Genomic DNA, 23,506 nt, shown 5'->3' with positions numbered 1-23,506 from the left:
AGAGAGAATTCTCCTTCCTTGATAATATTAAAACCTGTTTACTTCTAATTATTAATGAATTTTTTAAAAAACATGTTTAACTCATGTCCCTTCAGAATTATTTCAGTGCATAGTAAATGCTGCAAGAGTGGCATAGCCGGTGTACTATAATCATTCAGTAGAAGCAAGGTCATGATCACTTTTGACTGAAATGGTCAATGTAGTTTCTCCAGAGGAAACAGGATTTGAGCCTTAATAAGACAGGTGGGAACTGGTTGAATGGATGAGTTTAGTGAAGAAATATGGGTCTCAGGCAAAATAAAAATCACCTTATCTGTGTTATTTCCATATACATGGGAGCCTTCAAGAATACAGAGAGAAATGAGGAAGACAGTTATCAATAGTGTAGTATGTCATGTGGGGCCACGAGTGCACTGTCAAGAAAGAATTCTTGAGACTTTTGTGCAAAAAATGGTGCTTTTTTATAGATGGGGGACAGGACCCATGGGCTGAAAGAGCTGCACTGGATTTCCAGGAGTGACTGATTATATACTTTTTAGTTAGTGGGGATTAGGGATAGTGCAAGTCTCTAAGGAATTTGTGCATATTAAAAGCAAGGTCTCCAACGGCTATTGTTAAGATAAGGTTGCTTTTATTGTTGTCTAGTAAAACATTAGTTATGAGACGTTTCAAATGTGTATCAGTGGGCTCTATATTTGACAGGCGATTGCTAATATATATCTTGGGGAAGGGCGCATTTATGGTTATCAGAGGGAAGTAGCACTAACAAGAGCAAAACTATAGTGGTAAAACATTAAAGGAAGTCTTTGCGGGAACTGTGGGGCTGTTGTAATCTTTTTTTTTTAAATATTTTTTTATTATATTATGTTAGTCACCATACAGTACATCCCTGGTTTTTGATGTAAAGTTCGATGATTCATTAGTTGCGTATAACACCCTGTGCACCATGCAATACGTGCCCTCCTTACTACCCATCACCAGTCTATCCCATTCCCCCGCTTCCTCCCCTCTGAGGCCCTCAGTTTGTTTCTCAGAGTCCATGGTCTCTCATGCTTCATTCCCCCTTCTGATTACCCCCCCCTTTCTTTATAGGACTGTTGTAATCTGTATGCCTCAGGAATCCTTCCTGGAGACCTGGAGCCGAAGCAAGTTCCAGCCTCTGTTCTTTTTCTCCTATCAGTGTGTATATAAAAGCAGTTATGTTGGTCATTGTTGGAGTAGGTCATTGAGAGGATGTGGCCACTGGTTGACCATTAAGCTGGACCCAGGCTCCTCACTCCCTCCCCTGTCCTTGGAGTATATATTCTGCTCACTGTTCCCACAGGGGGACACATTTTCGAGAATGAAGCCTTAAGAGAGAAATGTATGTTGAGACTATCTGAAGAGTATGTGTGATGGAACCCAGGTAAGCCTTCTATATAAATTTTTAGGACTCTGGCAGGTGGGTGCGGAGATCTACGTATCTTGCCACTGCCTAAAACAAGCCTTGTGAGCAAGTTCCCCTGCTTATTTAACCTGCCACCTACCAATCTGGAGTGGCGGCCTCTTTCCTCACTCTCGCCTTGCTCTTCAAACAGGGGCCAGTTTCAGAATTCACTTGGAAAGCTCCCAAATATGCAAACCAACAATTATTTGTGCAAGGAAATAATGGACTTTTTCCTGAGAATTAGAGATTGACATAAACGAGGTAATGTCTTAGCAAATTTTGATAGATAAAGTAAACTAAGCTTATATAAACACGGAGTTTTGTGAAATACTATGATATATTTGGGATATTCTCCGTTGTTTACTAAAGTGAACATTGGAGTCATATCATGGATCTTGATAGACAGGTAGAAGACTGTCGTCTTCTTAAGGAAGTTGTATAGTCAATAGAAAATAACAATGGAAATTAAGGTGGAAAGACCAGGGAGCTGAGGAAGGTGTGGTTTAAAAAAAAAAAAAGATCTCAAAAGATCGGTGACTCTGGATTCCTAGGATGTCCAGCGTATGGCCGTTAGAATGTATTATAAAGTGAAATGGAAGAAAAGCTTTAAAAATTTTTTTGTTAAGTTCTAGCAGAAGCACATGCACACATGCATACACACATGTATTAGGTTTCCAACGGAATTAATTTTCATGTATATATCAACCTATGAAAATACAGCCTAAAAAAAAATAGAGTATTTTCAACAACTCAGAATATTTCCTGTACCTCTGACCAGTCAGTATCCCTTTCCCAGAATTACCTTTAATTGGATTTCTATAACCCTTGAATATTTTGCTTTTCTTAACATTTCTTATAAATGGTACCAAATAATATGTTTTCTTTTGTCCCTGACTTCTTCCACTCATTATTATTTTGTGAGATTCAACCATGACATAGTTTTCTTCTTTCTTTTTTTTATCGCTGTGTAGCATCTAATCTTATGAAGATTACTATAATTTACTTATCCTTTCTAGAGTTGATACCATTTGAATTGGTTTTAATTTTGGCTACCACAAATAAGGCTTCTGTTACATTTTTGTGTATTTCTTTTTTTTAAGATTTTATTTGTTTATTTATTTTAGAGAGAGAAAGAGAGCACAAGCAGAGGGAGTGGCAGGCAGAGAGAGAAGCAGACTCCCCACTGAGCTGAGAGCCCTACACAGGGCTTGATCCCAGGACTCTGAGCTAAAGGCAGACGTTTAACCAACTCAGTTCCCTGGGCGCCCCTTTTTTGTATATTTCTTTTGATGAGCTTATTAATTCATTTCTCTTCGGCATATATCTATCTATCTATCTATCTATCTATATATATATAGATATATATATATGTCTAGGAGTTAATCAGTGGGTCAAAGGGGATGCAAACTATAACTGTAGCAGATACTGTCAAAATGAGTATGCCAATTTAAACTCTTACCAATCTTGCCAATACTTGGCTTTGACAATCTTTTAAAAAAAGTTATTCCGTCGGATGTTTGGTATTATTGTATTTGTAGATTTAATTTTCATCTAACTAATGAATGTTGAGCACTTATCTTTTCATGTATATAGTGACCACTTGAATTGTTTATGAAGTGCCTATTTAAGTATGTTGCCTGTTGTTAAAAACTGAATTATGTGAGACTTCCATTTCCGAAAGATGGAGTCTCTGTACTTTTTCCTATCCCTCACAGTAAATACAGCTAAAAGCCCTGAACATTATATATAAAACAAGCATGAGAAGACTCTTCAAGATAAGGGAAGGGAGGCCAGATGGTTACCTTGAAACCTGAATAACTAACTGAGATGAGTTCTTTGAGTTTTCTTTTGCCTCAATTATCTCAGACTGGGTACTAGAGAAGCTGGAAACCTGGAAATGCCAGTAAGTACAGATTTTTAAAAGACCTCAGAAAAAGTCTTTTCTCTCTAGCCAAATGACCAAGAGTGGGGCAGTCTAGCAAGACAGAAAATGTTTACCAATAACTGCTTTACTCCAGCCAAACGCCGCAGGAAAACTTGACCCATCCCTTCCCTCACATACAAACGAATACACACATCAGCAAGAGCTGAGTGGGAAGCCTACACTTGACCCGTGCCAGACTTTACAAGGTGCCAGAGCCCTGCCCCCACTCCCATACCTACCAACGAGGGTGGCATCAGAAAAGGTCTCGTGGGAACTAGGAATTTTATTCCCACCTTGCAGTAAAGAAGCACCTCAGGCCCCTGCTATTCAGTGGAGACCATATTGGAGCTTGGACTTCCACTCCCACCCCAACAAGTTACCCTTGCCCTCCTCAGTGGGGTGATGTCAGAGGAAGACAAATAAAAAGTTTGGCATTCACCATCACCCAGATATAAAAAGGTTATTACCTCTCATGGTATAAGTGGAAGCCATGCAGGAGCAGGAAGAAGAGGGGTACCCCATTACCGCTTCTTAGCAATAGAGACATTTAGTTTCCCCTAGCTCTGTGTCAGGGAAGACTGAGTACAGAACTTTAGCTTCCATCCTGACCTGCCAGTAACAAGATAGTGTCCCTACTTTTGCTAGAGCAGTGTTAGAGGAGGACTGTAAAACACAGGATTTAAATATGGTCCAGAATCTTATACTATCCATAATGTTCAGATGTCAATTAAAAATTATCCATTGTGCTCCAAGACTTAAACTGGATTCCAACTTAAAAAACAGACAATAGGGGCGCCTGGGTAGCGCAGTCGTTAGGCGTCTGCCTTCGGCTCAGGGCGTGATCCCCGGCGTTTCGGGATTGAGTCCCACATCGGGCTCCTCCGCTGGGAGCCTGCTTCTTCCTCTCCCACTCCCCCTGCTTGTGTTCCCTCTCTCACAGCCTGTCTCTCTCTCTGTCAAATAAATAAATAAATCTTTAAAAAACAGACAATAAACAGACACCAAATCCAACATGACACAAATTTTAGCATTACATGAAAAGAATTTAACATAACCATTATAAAAATACTTCAGTGAATAGTTGTAGCACAATTAAGACTAATGAAAAAAATAGAAACTCTGGGTAAAGGAAAAAAGTAACAGAAAAACAAGAAAGTGATATAAAGAAAAACCAAATGGAAATTTAAAAAATAAAAAATATAATAAATGAAAAAATTAAAAAGCAACAAATGGGCTCAATAGCAGAATGGAGAAAACAGGAGAAAAAAATCATTGAACCTGAGGAGAGAACAACAGAAATGACCAATTCTGAAAAACACCAAAAAATTGACTGAAAAAAAAATAAACACACCTTCAGGAACATGTGGGACTAAAGCAAAAAGATCTAACATTTGAGTCTTCAGACTCCCAGAAGAAGAGGATAAAGAAAGTGGCACAGAAAAAGTATTCAGAGAAATAATGATTGAAAGTTTCACAAATCTGGAAAAATACAGACCTACAGGGTCAAGAAGAAGAGTTAACTCCAAATAAAATAAACCCAAATAAATCTATCTCAAGACAGAAGTTAAACTTCAGAAAACTAAAGATGAAGAAAAAAAGCTTAAAAGCAGTTATAGAGAAGTGATGTATTACTTATGGGGGAAAGTTATTCAAATGATAGCAGATTTCTTATTATAAACTGTGGAGGCCACAACATTTTCAAGTGCTGAAAAAAATGAACTTATGAACCCTATATCTGTATCCAGGGAAAATATTCTTCACAAAAAAAGAGAAATCAAGACACTAGCAGATGAAGGAAAACTGAGAGAATTTGTCACCAGTAGAGCTACCCCTAAAAGAATGGCTACAGGAAGTTCTCTAAGCAGAAAAAAATATAATAAAATAAGGAATCTCAGAACATCAGCAAGTAAGAAAGAATATGGTAAGCAAACTTATGGGTAAATACAAAAGACCTTCTCCTTTAGAGTTTTCTGCATTATGTTTGATGGTTGAAGCAAAATTATAACACTGCCAAATGTAGTTCTCAATGTATACAGAGGCAATGTGTAAAATGATTACATTATAAGTAGAAAAGGGTAAATGAACGTAAAGGGAGGTAAGCTTTCTATACTTCCCTAGGACAGCTAAAGTGTTGACACCTGTAAACAGTGATAAGGTGCACACACACACATATTTATAGATATCTTCACTTATGTGTTACATTATACATAAATACACACACATATATAGTGTAATATTTAGAATAACCATTAAGAAACTTTTAAGAAGGGACACCTGGGTGGCTCAGTCAGTTAAGCATCTGCTTTCGGCTCAGGTCATGATCTCAGGGTCCTGGGATCAAGTCCTGCATCGAGCTCCTTACTCAGTGGGGAGCCTGCTTCTCCCTCTGCCTGCCACTCCCCCTGCTTATGCTCTCTCTCTCTCTCTGTGACAAATAAATAAATAAAATCTTTAAGAAAAAAAAAGAAAGTTTTAAGAAGACACACTCAAAACACCATAGATAATTAAAATGGTATTACAGGAAGTGTTCAAGTATCCTACAAGAAGGCAGAAAAACAAAATAGAGGAAAAAATAGAGAACAAACAGAATACAAAAAAATAAAATAGCAAACTTAAGCCTTAAAAATATAAAAATTATATTAAATGTGAGTGGTCTATAGACACCAATTAAAGGATTGAGATTGGTAGACTAGATAAACAAACAAACAAACAAGAACATGACTAAGCTAAATGCTGTCTACAGAGACTCACTTTGATTACAGAAATACAAGAAATATAGGTCGGTTGGAATAAAATTATGGAAAAAGATACAGCATGCAAAGTAGTTAAGAGGAAGCAGGATCAGCTATATCAAATATGTTTCAGAACAACAACAACAACAAAACAAAACTTTCCAGAGACAGAAAGGGAAAGCACATAAAGGTAAAATGGTCACTATACTAAGAAGATATAACAGTCCTAACATGTATTCACCAAACAACAGTGCTGCAAAATATTCGAAGCAAAATGATAGACCTGAAAGGAGAAATAGACAAATCCCCAGTTGTAGTTGGATATAATCCACAATTATTGCCTCTCTCTCAAAAACTGATAGAACAACTAGACAGAAAATTAGCAAGTACATAGAAGAACTCAACAAACCATCAACCAATAGGATCTAATGAATATTTATAGAACATGCCACTTTAAAACAGCAAAATACATGTTTTTTTTTTCAAGCACCTGTGGAATATATACCAAGATCAACCATATCCTGGACCATAAACAAACCTTATCAGGAAAGAGTATATTCCCTGACCACACGGAATCAAACAAAAAGCGATAATAGGAAAGTAACAGAAAACCCTCCAAATACAGAAAACATTAAAAAAAAAAAACAAACAAACAACCCTTCATTATCCAGAAGTCAAAACGGAAGTCCAGGGGGGCCTTGGGGGGCTCAGTTGGCTGAGCATCCAACTCTTGATTTTGGCTCAGAGGGTCATGATCTCACGGTCCTGGGATGCAACCTCATGTCTGGCTCCATGCTCAGTGTGGAGTCTGCTTGAGGATTTCTCTCTCTCTCCCTCTGCGCCTCCTCCCCCAAATAAATAAATAAATAAATAAAAATTTTAAAAAGGAAGTCTCAAGGGAAATTAAAAATACATTGAACCGAATGAAACCAGCAATAACAGAAGTGCAGGAGGGAAAAAATCCTTACTTTCAAATGTTCATTGTTAAAGTGTGCTGTGAACTGGTAGTGAATGAGCACTGCTCTCCCACAATCCCAGCAAGAGGAAGCCATTCTGGGGAATCTTATATGAGCTTGCATACATAAAATGTCAATAGGCAAGTAAGTGACTGTTGGAATTTAAAAGAGAAAAACACAAACAAAAGCTCTAGGTAAAGAGTACTTTCCTTCTACTTAAAGTACTATTCAGGGGAGGGGTTTATAGAAAGATGAAAGTAATTTGTGTGTGTTCTTTTTAAAATTTTAATAAAAAATAGTACTTAATTTGAAACAAACGATTTTACAGAAAACTTATATTTTGAATATGCTATTTCAGTGTGAGCAGATGATCATGGGGATTTAGACGTCAAAGGGAATGATTTTTAGAAACACAGCATACTGCTGTGGAGAACGGTCTTTTCACTTGACCTCACTTACTATGATAAATTAGTTTGAATTTTATTATGCACAAAATAACAGGACATGAAAGACTGGGAAAAGTTAATAACACTCTCAATAGAAGAGCTAGTTAAATGTTCTTGCAAGTTAGCAGGTAAGTTTTCCGAGCCTGTGTGTGAATCTATGATGGGTACAGAACAGGGACACATAATGTTGAAAATTACATGCACAGACCTGAGATTCCAACAGAACTGGAGCTGAGCAGACAAAGTCCACAAATGCTGCAAGATGAGGAGCTTTTTTTGGTTTTGTTTTAACATTAGGAAAGTTTTTTTTTTTTTTAATTTTATTTATTTATTCGACAGAGATAGAGACAGCCAGCAAGAGAGGGAACACAAGCAGGGGGAGTGGGAGAGGAAGAAGCAGGCTCATAAGGGAGGAGCCTGATGTGGGGGCTCAATCTCACAAGGCCCGGATCACGCCCTGAGCCTAAGGCAGATGCTTAACCGCTGTGCCACCCAGGTGCCCCAACATTAGGAAAGTTTTAACGGACTTTGTTAATTAGTAACAAAGTTTGGTGAGAAATTTAAAAGAGAATGCCATTTCAGAACTAAAGTCCAGTTAGAGAGTAAAATACTCCACGTGGTAGTGAAGATTTTATAAATTTCATGGGCTTTCCACTCCACTTCATTCTCCTGCTCCTCATGCTTCCCATCTGGGTACAAGGATCAGGTACCGCTTCACTTTTTCTTGCAAATGCTTTGTGGCTGGAAATCAACGGCAAATAAATACCAGGGTGGTCTTTCCACTTTTGTGAAGTTAGGGGAGCAGAGCATTATGTTTGAGTCTGCATGTTAATGAATCCATGGATAAATGATTATCCAAGTTGTTGGCAACTAGCAAACAGTTTAAGTTGAGCATATTTGAAAAAGCGAGCATATTTGAAACAGAACAAAAGAAAGGTAATAAGCATTCCTTCTGGAGTGAGCCAAGTAGCTCACATAAGAGAGGCCACAGACCTGCTGGAAGCAAATGGGCTTTTTGCAAGTTAGTTAGCTAGCTAGTTACTTAGTTAGTGAGTTCATTATTTTGCAGTATTACTTGTAGCCCGTTTGCGTTTTAAGTTTGAATTTGACTTGTTTTGGTCACTAAGAGGTTTTTCATTTTTATGTTGTTAAGTCTGGTCATTGTTTCCTTTGTGGGTTTGCTTATCGTTACAAACTAAGGTACTCCTGCGACATCACGGATTTCATAAATATTCAAGTCCTGATATTTTCTAGTCATTTAAAAATATTTGATTAAAGATACGTAATTCAATTCCATCTACAATCTGTTGGGTTCATGGTAAGGGCAGTCACTAATCTTTTGTAGGAATTTAGTTGAGAAAATAAATCATGATTACTTCTGGTGAAGGAGTTTTTCCTGGTAGAAGTATCATTTGAATTCAATTAGATAATTCAATCAAAAGCTGAGTGGGAGTGACGCATGCTGAGGACAAAAGAAGCATGACAGGAAGAGGAAACCAGTATGCATGAGTGTTACTTCTTCTTAACTTACTTTAGCATCTAAAAAACAAAATGGAGAAGGCTGGTTCTGACATCAGGTAACTCCGAATCTAGTGGGGGAGATGAGCATGTGGACAAATAATGATAAAGAGATGTGGCAAGCACAATTATAGAAATTGTTACGGAAATAGTGATAGCTTATTTGTTACCATTTAGACTTTCATCAGGTGTTACAGGTACCCCCGCACTTTCTAAAGGTTCATGTTACATCACTTTGCTTTTATTAATGACCTACATTAGTACCTGTTGTTGCTAACCAAAAAAAATTTGAAGAGGACTCTTGCTTTTACAAAAAGTCCCTCCTGTACTAATGTAGGTCCTTTGTAAAAGCAAACTGATGTAACTGCAACTTTCAGAAAGCAGAGAATATTCTTCACTTGAAACCATTTGGGTTTATGAAAGGTTTCACAGGAACACTCTATTTTCAGATAGCAAGGGAAACCTGTAGTGAGTCTTTCTTTGGGGGCAGAGACCACACCACCCATGATCACTGAAATGTCTTGGTAATTTACAACTGTCATTGTATCTACATATTCTTATTCAACACTCACAATACCCTGTTAGTCAGGTATCATTAAAGCCATTTTTCAGATGAAAAACCTAAGGCTCAGAAAAGCAAATGACTGCTTTAAAACCATAATTCTTAAAATTAGCAGACTTCTTAAAATTGGTAAGACATCATCACAGGTCTTTTGCTCACAAATGAAATACGATTTATACAAAAAACATGCTATATGTATTTAAATATTCTCCAATGTTGTGTACATAGATCGATGAATTTTTGAAAAATATTTGAAAAAAAATTGTTTATAATTTGAATATAAAAACCAAGAGAAGTGGATGAAAAACAGAACATAATATGAGGGAAGTGGAGTAAGGTAGGTGAGGTGGTTTTTTGTGTGTGTTTTTTTTTTTTTAAACCTTTGCATTTAAGTAAGACAGACCTACAGGAAAGTGTACAAACATAAGTATGCAGTCTGATTAATTTTCATGATTACACCAACATATCCAGGGTAGATCAAGAACAAAATATTAACAGCATCCCAAATCCTTAATCATGCCCCTTTCCTTTCATTTCCTAAGAATGCCACTATCCAAATTTATTTTTTCTTTTTTTTAAATTTAATTTACATTCCATTAGCCAACGTATGCTTTTCAATACAATGTTCAATGATTCATTAGTTGCGTATAACACCCAGTGCTCATCACATCACGTGCCCTCCTTAATGCCCATCACCCAGTTACATCTATTCTTTTTTAAAAATTTTTTTGTTATGTTATGTTAGTATTTTTTGTTATGTTATGTTAGTTCATTAGTTTTTGATGTAGTGTTCTGTGATTCATTATTTGCGTATAACACCCAGTGCTCCAAATTTCTTACACCATAGATTCATTTTATCTGTTGTGAATGTAATCATTTAGCATTTATTCACTCGTATGTAGTTTCTTTGGCTCAACAACATATTGGTGAGTTTTATCTATATTGTTGAGAGTAGATGTCGTTAATTAAATCTCATTGTGGTATAATATTCCATTGTGTAAATGCCATCACTTATTTATCAATTCTGTGATTTGCATTTGGGTAATTTTTTGGTTTTGACTATTACAAATAGCACTTCTATGAACATTTTTGTACATATGTTTTGAAGAACATATATATGCATTTCTATTAGGTATATATCTAGGAGTAGTTTTTTTCTGATCATAGGATATGCCTATGTTCAGCTTTTTTAAAAATTATAGTTGATACACAATGCTACATTAGTTTCAAGTGTAGAACATGGTGATTCAATAATTCTATGTGTTATGCTGTGCTCATCACAAGTGTAGCTGCCATCTGTCACCATACAATGCTATTACAGTACCATCGACTGTAAGGCCAAAGGGTTTTTCAGTTTACACTCCCGTCAAAGTGTGAATGAATTGTGTTTTCTACATTATCTTCACCAAATTTGGTATTGTTTGTCTTTCATGTTAGTCATTCTGGTGCATGTGTAGTCTGGGTTTTAATTTACATTTCTTTGATGACTAAAGAAGTTGAGCATCTTAAATATGTTTATTGGTCAGTTAGACATTCTCTTGTATGATGTGCAATTCATATGTCTTGCTCAATTTTCTATAGAGTTGTCTGTCTTTGTCTTATTGATTTGTAGAATACAAGTCCTTAGTCATATATACGCATAGCAAACATCTCCTCTTACTCTATGGGTTCTCTTTTTACTTCTGAATATTTATCATTTGATAGACTGCAGTTATTAAATATTAAAATAGTCCACTCTTTCACTTCTGATTTTTTTATCATGCCGTATTCCTCAAAAAGGAATAAAGCATCAAATAACTGTTGATGCATATGCCCTACTTAAGAAATCATTCGCTCCTCCAGCCGAGTAAATGTTCTACGATACTTTTTTTTGAAGTGGTATTCTATCTTTCACATTTACATTTTTAAGCATTTGAAATGGATTTTTGTCTCTAGTCTTAGATGGGAGTAAATATATAATTTTTTCCGCATTGATATCTAATTTACACATCATCATTTATTGGAAAGATAATCTTTTCCCCACACCTATGCATTCTCTGTTCCATTTGTCATATATATCAAATGCCCATATATGTGAGGGACCATTTCTGACTCCATTTCATTGTATTTCACTATTTCCTTATCTTTGAATAAATATCACATTGTATTACTTTAGCTTTATATCTGGGTAGGAAGTCTCCAGTTTATTGCCTTGGCTTTTTAGAATCAGCTTGTCAAATCCAGAATTAAAAAAAAAAAAAACCTGCTTGAAATTTTATTAGATTTGCATGGAATCTAAACATTAGCTTGAAAAGAATTGACATCTTCATGGGGTTTTTTTCTTAACTATGGTATGATATATCTTTCCACTTATTCAAGTCTTTATTTTTTTTCAGATATATTTTTTAGATTTCAGTAAAGAGGTCTTATATATCCTTCAATGGATTTTTTCCTATGTATTTCTTTCTTTTTACCCAGGGAGGCTATTGTAAATGGCATTTCAATTTTTTTCCATTTGTTTATTGAAGATATATAGAAATATAATTGATTTCTTAAAAAGACTTTATTTTTTAAAACAGTTTTAGGCTTATTTTCTCAGAAAAACTGAGAAAATAGTACAGTGTTCCCTTACACCTCTTGCTCAGTTTTCCTTATTATTAACATCTTACATTAGTATGGTACATTTGCTATAATTAATACATTAAATTTGATATATTTTTCATAACTAAAGTTCACAGTTTAGTCATATTTCTTGACTTTTAACTTTTTTTGTTTAAGGATCCCACCCCAGACGCCACATTACATTTATTTTTCATGCCTCCTTAGGGTCCTCTTAACTATGACAATTACCTCAGAATTTTTCTTGTTTTTGATGACCTTGATTGTTTTCAGGGTACTAGTCAAGTATTTTGTAGAATTTGTCTGATCTTTTTCTCATGCCTAGACTCCCTGTTACGGATTTGAGGGAGGAAGACCACAGAGGTAAAATGCCATTATAATTACATCATATCAAGTGTACATACTATCAACTCTTATGTCTACATAAGATACATTTATAATACAGTTAGATTTTCAGGTTTCAGTCTGCACTCCTTGCATCCCCAGTCTTCTAAATAATTTTTTAAATTGTATACATTAAGGTTCACTTTATGTGCTGTAAGTCTCTATATGTTTTGACAAATGCATAACATCATTTATCAGCTGTTATAGTATCATACAGAATAGTTTCATTGCCCCAAAAATCCCCTGTGTCTCACCTATGCAACTCTTCTCCCTACTGCAAACCCCTGGTCATCACTGATCTTTTTGCTGTCTCTATAATTTTATCTTTTCCAAAATGGCATGCTCTTGGAATCACACAATGGGTAGGCTTTTTAGTTTGTTTTCTTTCACTTAACAATATGCATTTAAGGTTTATCCATGGTGTGTGTTTGTGTGTGTGTGTGTGTGTGTGTGTAGTTTGATAGTTCATTTTTTTTCATGGCTCAATAATCTGTTGTATAGATGTATCATAGTTTACTCATTCACCTATTGAAGTCATCTTGGTTGCTTTACATTTTTGGTGATTATGAATAGGATGCTATAAACATTTACAAGTAGGTTTTTATGTGGATATAAGTTTTCAAATCAATTGAGTAAATACCTAAGAGTACAATTGCTGGATCCCATGGCAAGAGTACGTTTAGTTTTGTAAGAAACTGCCAAACTGTCTTGCAAAGTAGCTGTACCATTTTGCATTGCAATTGGCAATGAAGGAGAGTTCCCGCTGCTCCACATTCTCACCAACATTTAGTATTGCTTCTTTTTTTCTTCCCATTCTAATAGGCGTGTAGTGGAATCTCATTATTGTTTGAATTTGCAATTTTCTAACAACAAGAGATTTCACACATCTTTTCATGTGCTTATTTGCCATTTATAGATCTTTGGTGATGTGTCCATTCAGATTTTTTGCCTATTTTTTAAATTAGATTGCTTGGTTTTTTTATTGTTTTTTAATATATTTTGTATACAAGTCTACTATGGCCTGAATGTTTATGTCCTCTCAAAATTCATATGCTGAAATTTTAACCCTCTAAGGTTATGGTATTAGTAGGTGGGGCCTTTGGGAAGTGAGTAGGTCAGGAGGGTAGAACATTCATGAATGAGATTAGATTATAAAAAAAAAAAATCCACAGAATTTCCTAGTTCCTAACACCACATGAGGACACAACAAGAATTCTATGATCCAGAAAAGAGCCCTCACCCAACCATGCTGGCACCCTGATCTTGGATTTCCAGCCTCCAGAACTGTGAGAAACAAATTTCTGTTGTTTATAAACTACCCAGTCTATGTTATAGCAGCCTGAATGAATTCTGACAAAGTCCTTTATCAGATAGGTGTTTTACAAATGCCTCCTTGCAGTCTGTGGCTTGGCTTTATATTCTCCTTGCATTGTCTTTCACAAAGCAAAAGTCTTTAATTATAATAAAGTCCAACTTGTCAAATTGTTTCCATTCATGGATCATACTTCTGGTATTGTATCTAATAACACATTACCAAACCCGAGATCACCTAGATTTTGTCTTATGTTTTCTTCTAAGTTTTGTACTTTTGCATTTTTCGTTTAGGTCTATATTCCATGTTGAGTTAATTTTTGTTAGGGGTCTGTATTCAATTTTTTTTTTTTTAGCATATCAATATTGTAGTGGGTCAAATAGTACACCTTCCCACCTCTTCCCTCCTCCCCCCACGTCTTGTCTATCTGGAATCTCAGAATGTGATATTATTAGAAATTGGGTCTTTTCAGATAAAGATAAAGATCTCAGGATGAAATCACCCTGGGTTAGGTGAAAGAGTCCAAAACACCTTGATTTAGGACTTCCGACCTCTAGATCAGTGAGAAAATAAATTCTACTGTTTGAAGCCATGAAGTTTGTGGTAATTTGTTATGGCAGCCCTAGGAAAATAATTAGACCCTCAATTGTTCCAGCAGCATTATTTGTCAAAAAATCTATCATTTCCCCCATTGAATTTCTTTGCACCTTTGTCAAAGATCAGTTGACCATATGTATGTGTGTCCATAGCTGGACTCTCTACTCTGTTCCATTGATCTATTTGTCTGTTCTTTTGCCAGTTCCACACTGTATTGATTACTCTAGTTTTAGAGTAAATTTTGAAGTTAAGTAGTGTCAGTCCTTCAACTTTGTTCTTCTCCTTCCATATTATGTTAACTATTCTGGGTCTTTTAGTTCTCTATACAAACTTTAGCATCAGTTTGTTAATATCCATAAATAACTTGCTAAGATTTTAATTGGGGTTGCATTGAATCTACAGATCAAGTTGGGAAGAAGTGATATCTTGACAATATTGAGTCTTCCTATCCATGAACATGGAATATTTCTCATTTATTTAATTCCTCCTGGATTTGTTCATCAGAGTTTTAAAATTTCCCTCATAATAGATCTTGTACTCATTGTTAGATTTATACCTAAGTATTTCATTTGGGGGCTGCTTATTATGTAAATGGTATTGTGTTTTTAATTTCAAATTCCACTTGTTCATTGTTGATATACAGGAAAGTGATTGACTTTTAGATAATCACCTTGTAATACTACAACTTTGCTGTAATTGCTTCTTAGTTCTAAGAATTTCTTTTGTTAATTCTTTCTGATTTTCTACATAGATGATCATATCATCTGTGAAAAAAGACAGTTTTATGGCTTCCTTTCTAATCTGCATACATTTTATTTATTTTTCTTGTCTTATTGCATTAGGAAGAGGTTTTAGTATGATACTGGAAAGGAGTGGTGAGAGGGGACATCCTTGCCTTATTCCTGATCTTCAGTGGGAAAACTTCGAGTTTTGCTAGGTGTAAGTTTCTGTAGATATTCTTTATCAGGTAAAGGAAGTTCCCCTCTATTCCTAGTGTACCAAGTTTTATTATGAATTGGTGATGGATTTTATCAAATGCTTTTTCTGAATCTATTCATATGATCATCAAATATGTTCTATTTTAGTCTGCTGATTAAATAAATTACATTAGTTGATTTTCAAATGTTGAACCAGCTTCGCATACCTGGGATGAGTCTCACTTGACCATGGAGTGTATTTTTTTAAATACTTTTTTGGATTCAATTTGCTAATATTTGTTTAGGATTTTTGCATTTATGTTCATAAGAGATATTGGTCTATAGTTTTATTTTCTTGTAATATCTTTAGTATTTTCTTTTTAATTCTTTTTAAAGTTTCCATATTTATGCTTACATTATCCATGCGTTCTTACGTGTGTCAACTTTCCATGAGAGTCTTTACTATATTAATCATAGCTGATTTTAATTCCATCTGATAATTTCAAAATCTGTAATATATTTGAGTCTGCCTTGGACACTTGCTTTGTCTCTTCAGACTGTTTTTATTCTTGGCTTTTAGCATGCCTTATAATTTTTTTGTTGAAATCCAGACATGATATATCAGATAATAAGATCCAAGGTAAGTAGAGCTTTAGCATGGGTTTTATGTTAATCTGGCAAGGAGTTGGGTTGTGTTTACTGTTTACTGTAAGTCTAGGTATCAAGAGTTTCAAAGTCCTGTAGTTTTTTTTTTTGTTTTTTGTTTTTGTCTCTTCTGCTGATTTTGAATTTTCCTAAGAACTCTTTGTTAGTAAAAGTCTGAGGCTTGCAACCATTTCAGCTGCAATCCATTGTCATTATATTGGAACTCTATTGATGTGGTGATGAAGAGTTGGGGAGGGAAGTATTTTAAAATCTTATGTTTAAATTTCACTCTTTTGGTGGGCCTATGACCTTTGGCTGTGACCTTCACAAGTTTTCTTACTTTTTTCCTCCTCCTTCCCCACCTTAGATAAGACAAGAAAGCTGAAGGGAACCAGAGTAGGGTTGTTGTCCTTCTACCTATATAAGATAAGGATCTGGTAAAGTCTTTTCCCTGGAGAGTAGATTTTTCCTTCATAGAAAATGGCCTGGGCTTCTTTCAACATGGTTACTTTCCCCTTCCTTTGCCAAAGATATGAGGTGATTTTTTTTGGCTCTTCACTATAGGAAACTAGAGGGGTTCATGCTGGTGAAACCTGTGGAATTTTAGGTACTCCCTAAGCCTGGAGCCCTGACGAGTTCGTCACCCTCAAGCTCATTCATACTCAACGTCCAGAAATTCATCAAATTTATCATTACTTGTGTTGGTTAATTTATGTTTCAATATTTGTACTCAATAAATATTTATTGATTAGGTAGTATATGCCAGAGACACTTTTAGAAACTGCTTATGAATGGTGAAGAAGATAGGAAAGTTCATTTTTTAGTGGGAAAGAGACACATATAAAAAGATAATTATAAAACAGAGAGGTAAGTGCTATGATAGGGTAAGTCCAAGGTAGTATGAAAGTACTTTTCTCTTAATTCATGCTGGGTTTTATTTTCAGATTTTCCACACAGAATAAAATATAAAAATAATAAAACAGCTATATTGGGAGAAAATGTGACCATCTTCTGCAATTTAACAACTCCAGCAGATGTTGTGCAAATTACCTGGCAGAAGATTCAAGGTTCTTTGCCACAAAATATTGGCACATATAGCAGTATATATGGAGAAAAGATTCTTCCACCATACAGAGATCGACTGCACTGTAAAGTCATCGAACCCAATTCGTCATTCATAACTATCCGTGAAGTAACATTTGAAGATGAAGCCTGCTACAAATGTCTATTTAATGTGTTCCCACATGGCAGCCATGGTGGACAAATCTGCCTTAATATTATAGGTATATCAATGTTTTATGTAGAGTCAAAATTTGGGGGAATGTGGTCTTTCAAGGTTAAGGTCCAGAGAAAGAATGTTAGAGAAGGAAAGATTGTAATAGAGGTCACCCATGCTTTTGTTATACGGAAGAAAAAAAATGGAAGCCAATGATAGTTACATGACTTTTCCATTTTCACATAGTGCTGGACCAGGCATAAGATTTAGGTCTTCTGACCTCTCATCTAACTTTTTACACTGCACTGATTTTAATCTGGTGGATAAAGTTCATGAATGGCTTCAGAATTTTCACTGGGAAAGAGAGGAAAAGAAACAAGAGAGAGTGGAGAAAATGAAAGAGGAAAGAAGACTTAAAGAATAAGAATTAACAAAATGTTGAAGGACTAGTGATAATATCATAATGTCCCCTCATTATTTTGCTGGAAATTTAAAGTATTGAAGGTTTATATAAGGTAATTTTAAGGTTGAATGAAAATGGAGCTATTAAGCATTTCTCTTAAACTGGAGGATTGTAGGTGTAAGAGATGGAATTGCGAGGTTTTGCAAAATATGAGGAGAGGTGTCTGAAAGGGACATGTTTCAACATTTTGTCATCATATAAGTATTTGGGGAAATCTATCTTTAACACCTTAGAAATCTGGTATGACATATTTTTTGTATTTAATTTTGTGTCTCCTTTTTTGTCTCAGCTGTATCTGAATTAAAAACTGAACTCCAGTCCAATCTTGACTCCGAAGATGTTCTTAGATTTATTTACTCAGCTGTGGGAAAACCTGTTCCTCAAATATCTCTTTTCCCATCACAAGTCTTGACTAATCCACCAGAGGAATACCTTGCTCAGAACCCAAATGGCACGGTGACCATCACTAAAATGTACAACATCTCCTTGGAGACTGTGAGGTCGCTAGGTCTCCAATATCTGACTGTGCGCATGGATCATCCTCTAAGGAATGAAGAGAAGATTGTCCCTTTGTCAGTCAAACAAGAATGTAAGTAGAAGAAATAGTAAACAAGGGGAAATGTGTTAATAATTCATATCAGAAGTGTGCGTACTCATCTATTTTTAGAAATGTTAAGTCATTGTGATACATATGCGTGGTTAAAAGAATCAAGTAATGAAAACATTCTCTATCACCATTCTGCCTCCAAGGTTAACTGTTTTTTTAATGTTTTTTTTTATTATATTATGTTAGTCACCATACAGTACATCCCTGGTTTCTGATGCAAAGTTCGATGATTCATTAGCTGCGTATAACACCCAGTGCACCATGCAATATGTGCCCTCCTTACTACCCATCACCAGTCTATCCCATTCCCCCACCCCCCTACCCTCTGAAGCCCTCAGTTTGTTTCTCAGAGTCCATAGTCTTTCATGCTTCATTCCCCCTTCTGATTACCCCCCCTTTCTTTATCCCTTTCTTCCCCTACTGATCTTCCTAGTTCTTATGTTCCATAGATGAGAGAAACCATATAATTGTCTTTCTCTGCTTGACTTATTTCACTCAGCATTATCTCCTCCAGTGCCGTCCATGTTGCAGCAAATGTTGAGAACTCGTTCTTTCTGATAGCTGAGTAATATTCCATTGTCTATATGGACCACAGCTTCTTAATCCAGTCATCTGTTGAAGGGCATCTCAGTTCCGTCCACAATTTAGCTATTGTGGACAATGCTGCTATGAACATTGGGGTGCATATGGCCCTTCTCTTCACTACGTCTGTATCTTTGGGGTAAATACCCAGTATTGCAATGGCTGGGTCATAGGGTAGCTTAATTTTTAACTTTTTAAAGGACCTCCACACTGTTTTCCAGAGTGGCTGCACCAAAGGTTAACTGTTCTTAAATGGCAATTTTTTAATTGATCTCCCTTAACTGCTTTCCACTGAATGTCTGCCACAGTCAGTGAAGACCTGGTTCATTTATATCTCCTTCAAACTTTCCTCCTTCAAACTTTCCTCCTCCCAATATAGTTCCTTTCTTCCCAGTGTAGTTCTCTTGCTGATTACCTCTGTGACCTTCAACAGTGTGATAAAACTTACTCAGTGTCATCACCATACAAAGTCTCCTTAGATGCCCACTTTTCCTTGCTTATCTTCCACCCAAGCTTGGCCAGTTGTACCCTCTGTTTCAAAGCCATAGTTAAACAAGGTATGAATCTCTTTAAAAATTTAAGTAATAATTTAAATATATTTATGTTTCTGTGTTTATATAATACAATTTCCTATAACATTTAAATAATTGTTTTTATATTTCACCTAATCTTTGACACTGGAGCATTTGTCTCTATATATTTAGTGTAAATACTGGTATATTTGGGTTTTCATCTACCATCTTACTATTTGTTTTCTATTATTTGACCTGTTTTAGGTCCCTTTCTCTCTCTTCCTGAATTTTCTAGGGTTATTTATTTTTGTTTCATTTACCTCCTCCATTAATTTGTTAACTATACATTCCTGTATAGTTTAAGTGGTTGACTTGGAGACTGCAACATACATCTCTTGACTTATTAAAGACTAATATAATTTATTACTTTTACTACTTTTCAGATACTGCAATGAGTTTTTATGAATTCCCAGTCTCTGTGCTGTCATTTTGCACATTTCATTTCATTTATTCATTTATTTATTTAAATTTTTGTTTGTTTGTTTGAATATAGTTGACACACAATGTCATATCAGTTTCAGGTGTATGTTTTGTTCATTTTGATTCTTTATATATATTTAAATGCCAAAAATATATTATTGTTGTTTTCCTGTTATTCACAGTAATAGTCTTTTAGATTTATCCTTTCTGTTGTTTTTATTTCTTTGTCCAGCTCAAACTTTTATTTTTCTTCTGCCTAAAGAATTCTCTTTAGTTTTTTCCTTAGTGAAGATGTATAGATGGCCAATTCTTTTAATATTTTTGGTCATAAAATGTTTCAACTTTTGAAGTACATTTTTATAGGGTTTCTGATTCCAGTTTTAGTTTAACCACCTTTCTGCCCTCATATCTTGTAGAGTATTCTTCCATTGTCTTTGATCATCCGTGGTTATTGCTGAGAAGTCAAATGTCAATCAGATAATAGTAATAGTAAATATTACTATTTCTTCTCTTTGATAATATTGTATCTTCTCTTTATCCTTAGAGTTCTGAAACTTCCTAGTGCTATTTTTAGGGTATTTAATCTTATTTTTAATACTTCAATGTAATTGGCATTTGGTGAGCTCACTCAATTTGGAGACTCAAATCCTTCAACTCTGAATATTCTCTCATTTCTTTGAGAATTTCCCACCTGTTCACTTAACTTACTCTCTTTTATAAGCCTCAGTGAAGTGGGCATTAAAACATTTCAATTGACTTTTATTTTCTTCTTTTAAAAAATATGTCTCTTTTTCTTTTCTTCGTAATATCAGGGAGATTTTAAAAAATTAACTTTAAACCCTTTCATTCAATTTTTCCTTCTTTTGACAATCAGGTTTATAATTTTGAATTACTTTTGTAACTTAAGATTAATTTTATAAATTAAAATTGATTTAATTTTTTTTCATACCCAGTTTTTCCTGATTTATGAAAGTAATATGTTGTCAAATCTATCTGGGAATAATAATTTAGAAGTGTTGTAATTATCTTCTCTTTTCTTTAATTATCTCTTCCACTCTCCCCCTGACCCACTACCAACTTTATTTATTTATTTATTTATTTATTTATTTATTTATTTATTTATTTATTTATTTATAATTTTAAGTGAGTTCTATGCCTAATGTGGGGCTTGGACTCACAACCCTGAGATTAAGAGTCTAGGAGTTCTACTGACTGAGCCAGCCAGGTGCTCCCTGTCATTTTAATTCTATGTTTCTTTTACTCAGTCTTTCTCACTTGGATTACAAGCTTTATTCGAAGTCTAGTGAGCCCCGACTGGAGGATTATCGAATCTTTATTTGGTTAATTGTATCTTGTAAAGAACGACTTTTGTTTGTAGAAAGCAGGCGGCTGCTTTCTACAGTTAGCCAGCAGACTCCAAAAGCCAGAATGTAGAGGACCTGTTCTCTGGGCCTCTGACCTCCTACCCTAGTTATTTCCAGTATTTTCATTAAATTACTTAACTGCCCCTTCTTCTCTCTCTCTCTCTCTTTTTTTTTTGGCTGAGAGTTAAGCACACCTGGCTCTCCAGAAATATGATTTCAGATACTGAAATGGGTGCTTTCGACTGTTTTAAGTTTCATTCTGTGATTCTCCCCTCCTTCTTATGCCATCTGAGTTCTAATGCTCTCCAGGTTCTGCAGGGCTCTCTCTGCAGGTGTAAGCTGCTCTTTGCATTCATGAGCCTGCAGCTTCTCTCATTCTACACCTTCATACGCTGTTCCTCTATCCATTTTACATCTTTTGTAAATTTGTTGAAATCTCTTGCCAAAGAAGATCACTCTTCTGTTTGTTTTTCATTTAATCATTTTATTTTTGTTACTATAATTTTAATGAAGCCTTAGGAAGGAGTGGAGCTAAATATTTTTGTTATGTGTATTTCTTGAAACTGAGGTTAATCAGCTCCTTTTTTCCCCAGAAAATTTCCCCAAATCATGAGATTAGAATATGCCCGTTGAATAGCATATGTACCTCCCATCAATCTATTAGCTGGATTATTATGTTAACTTCACTTCTCACTGAGCTACAAATGTCTATAAAGAAGTAACTCTTAAATTTAGAAGAGAATTCTTCCTTGCTTAGCTTTGCAACAAATATTAGGTATATAAATTCCTGATTCTACTGAAATCTTCTATAGAGCCTTTATTCCCATGCTTTATTATTGCTGACTTCAGGGCTCTGTTCACATTTTAGGCCCATTCAGCCTCCTTCTCCCATTCTGAATGAACTTGGTAGTATCTCATTGAAAAAGAACATAGTTCAAACTAAAAGCTGAGACAAAATGATGTCTGAACAGTCAAAAATAAATAGCACAAATTTTCTGGCCTGAATTTTCCTAATAGTATCAGGGAAGAAGTAATTGCTAGCAAGAATTTCTCTTCAATGGTAATGAAAAATTGAAAGCAGCAAATTAAAAAGAAGTAAGAGGTTACAATGAACAGAAAAGTGACCTCAGTCAGAAAGAGGGCCCCAAAATCTACCAGAAGCAGACCTAAGAATACAGAAATACACAATAATCCATGCCATTTAATGTAAGTGCATATTTCCTTGAGGTCCATCCATAAAGCATATAGGTTCATTTTTATATTATATCTAAGAACTAGCATTGATAATCCTGATGACCTTTGGTTAAATTTATGTTGCAATGAAACACGTAAATTATATTCAGAAGTCTACATAAAAAGAAGTGGATTTGTAATACAATTTAGGAACACCATGGTCAAAATAGCTGCTATGAAGCGTTGATACTTAAAATTTCATAATATGTTTTTTTCATAAGACTGCAGGCTCTAGAATCAGACAGAACTGAACTTGCGTCCCAATTTTGCCACTTGATCGCTATGTACCTTTGGGCAATTTTCTTAACATCTCAGAGCCTCTGTTTTCCCATTTGTACCTAATAATCGTACTCACTTGGTTGATGTAAATAATCCTTATGAGATGCTTATCACATTGCTTAACACATTAATCTTAAATACTAATTATTTTCATTATAAATTTATTTTCTGATGTTTTTGCAGATTCTTTGAAAATTCCACTTTAGTAATTGAGTACTATTTCATTGTGACTATATTTTTCTTAAACATTTTCTTTTGTTGACTACTATTTGGGTGGTTTTATCTTTTTTTCTTATACTTGAGTGTTGTAAAATGGTATTAAATATTGTCTGCCTTCAATTTGAATATACATTAGTGTATTCTTTTATAAAATTGAATATGGCAGATAATCTCATAGTATCAATTTGAATGTCAGCAAAGCAATGGCAAATCAAAAGAGCATTGCCGATTTAAAGTGCCAAAGTGGCAGTGCGATGTGTGGAAATGAAGTCTAGTCACAAAGAACATATTTGTGGTTGGTGTCTTTCAGGTACTTCTGGTTCTTCTTATATTTGGTTGCGTACAGTTGGTCCATTCGTAATTTTGCTATGTGTTTCATTGGTCATTGTCCTTCTTTGGAGAAAGAAAAAGTAAGTTGCATTACTACCTGTCTATGATAGGGAAGGGGGGTAAAATAAGGCTAGTTTTAAATATGAAAAAAAGGCCTTTGGCAAAATTTGTCAGGGAAAGAATAATGATGGAACACTCTTTTCC

The 23,506-nt window shown here is 35.1% G+C and overlaps 1 protein-coding gene across 5 annotated transcripts in view; it reads left to right on the top strand.

Annotated features, from left to right (window-relative positions):
- Positions 1-7,858: 7,858 nt before the first annotated feature.
- Positions 7,859-23,506, top strand: part of LOC113251245 (OX-2 membrane glycoprotein) — a 30,721-nt gene continuing 15,073 nt past the window's right edge. For 3 of the 5 annotated variants that reach the window (XM_044381958.3, XM_044381950.3, XM_044381957.3), the window contains exons 1-4: positions 7,862-8,190; positions 16,962-17,300; positions 17,986-18,285; positions 23,283-23,382. In XM_044381958.3, coding sequence (XP_044237893.1) covers positions 8,127-8,190; positions 16,962-17,300; positions 17,986-18,285; positions 23,283-23,382 — 803 coding nt within the window. In that variant the 5' untranslated portion in view covers positions 7,862-8,126. Of the gene's footprint in view, positions 8,191-16,961; positions 17,301-17,985; positions 18,286-23,282; positions 23,383-23,506 lie in introns of all 5 variants that reach the window. The other 2 variants (XM_048214759.2, XM_048214760.2) reach the window with 2 other exon arrangements.

This window comes from Ursus arctos, unplaced genomic scaffold (genome assembly GCF_023065955.2).
Source record: "Ursus arctos isolate Adak ecotype North America unplaced genomic scaffold, UrsArc2.0 scaffold_4, whole genome shotgun sequence".
In the NCBI taxonomy this organism is placed as follows: Eukaryota; Metazoa; Chordata; class Mammalia; order Carnivora; family Ursidae; genus Ursus; species Ursus arctos.
This window is presented reverse-complemented; position numbering and strand designations above follow the sequence as displayed.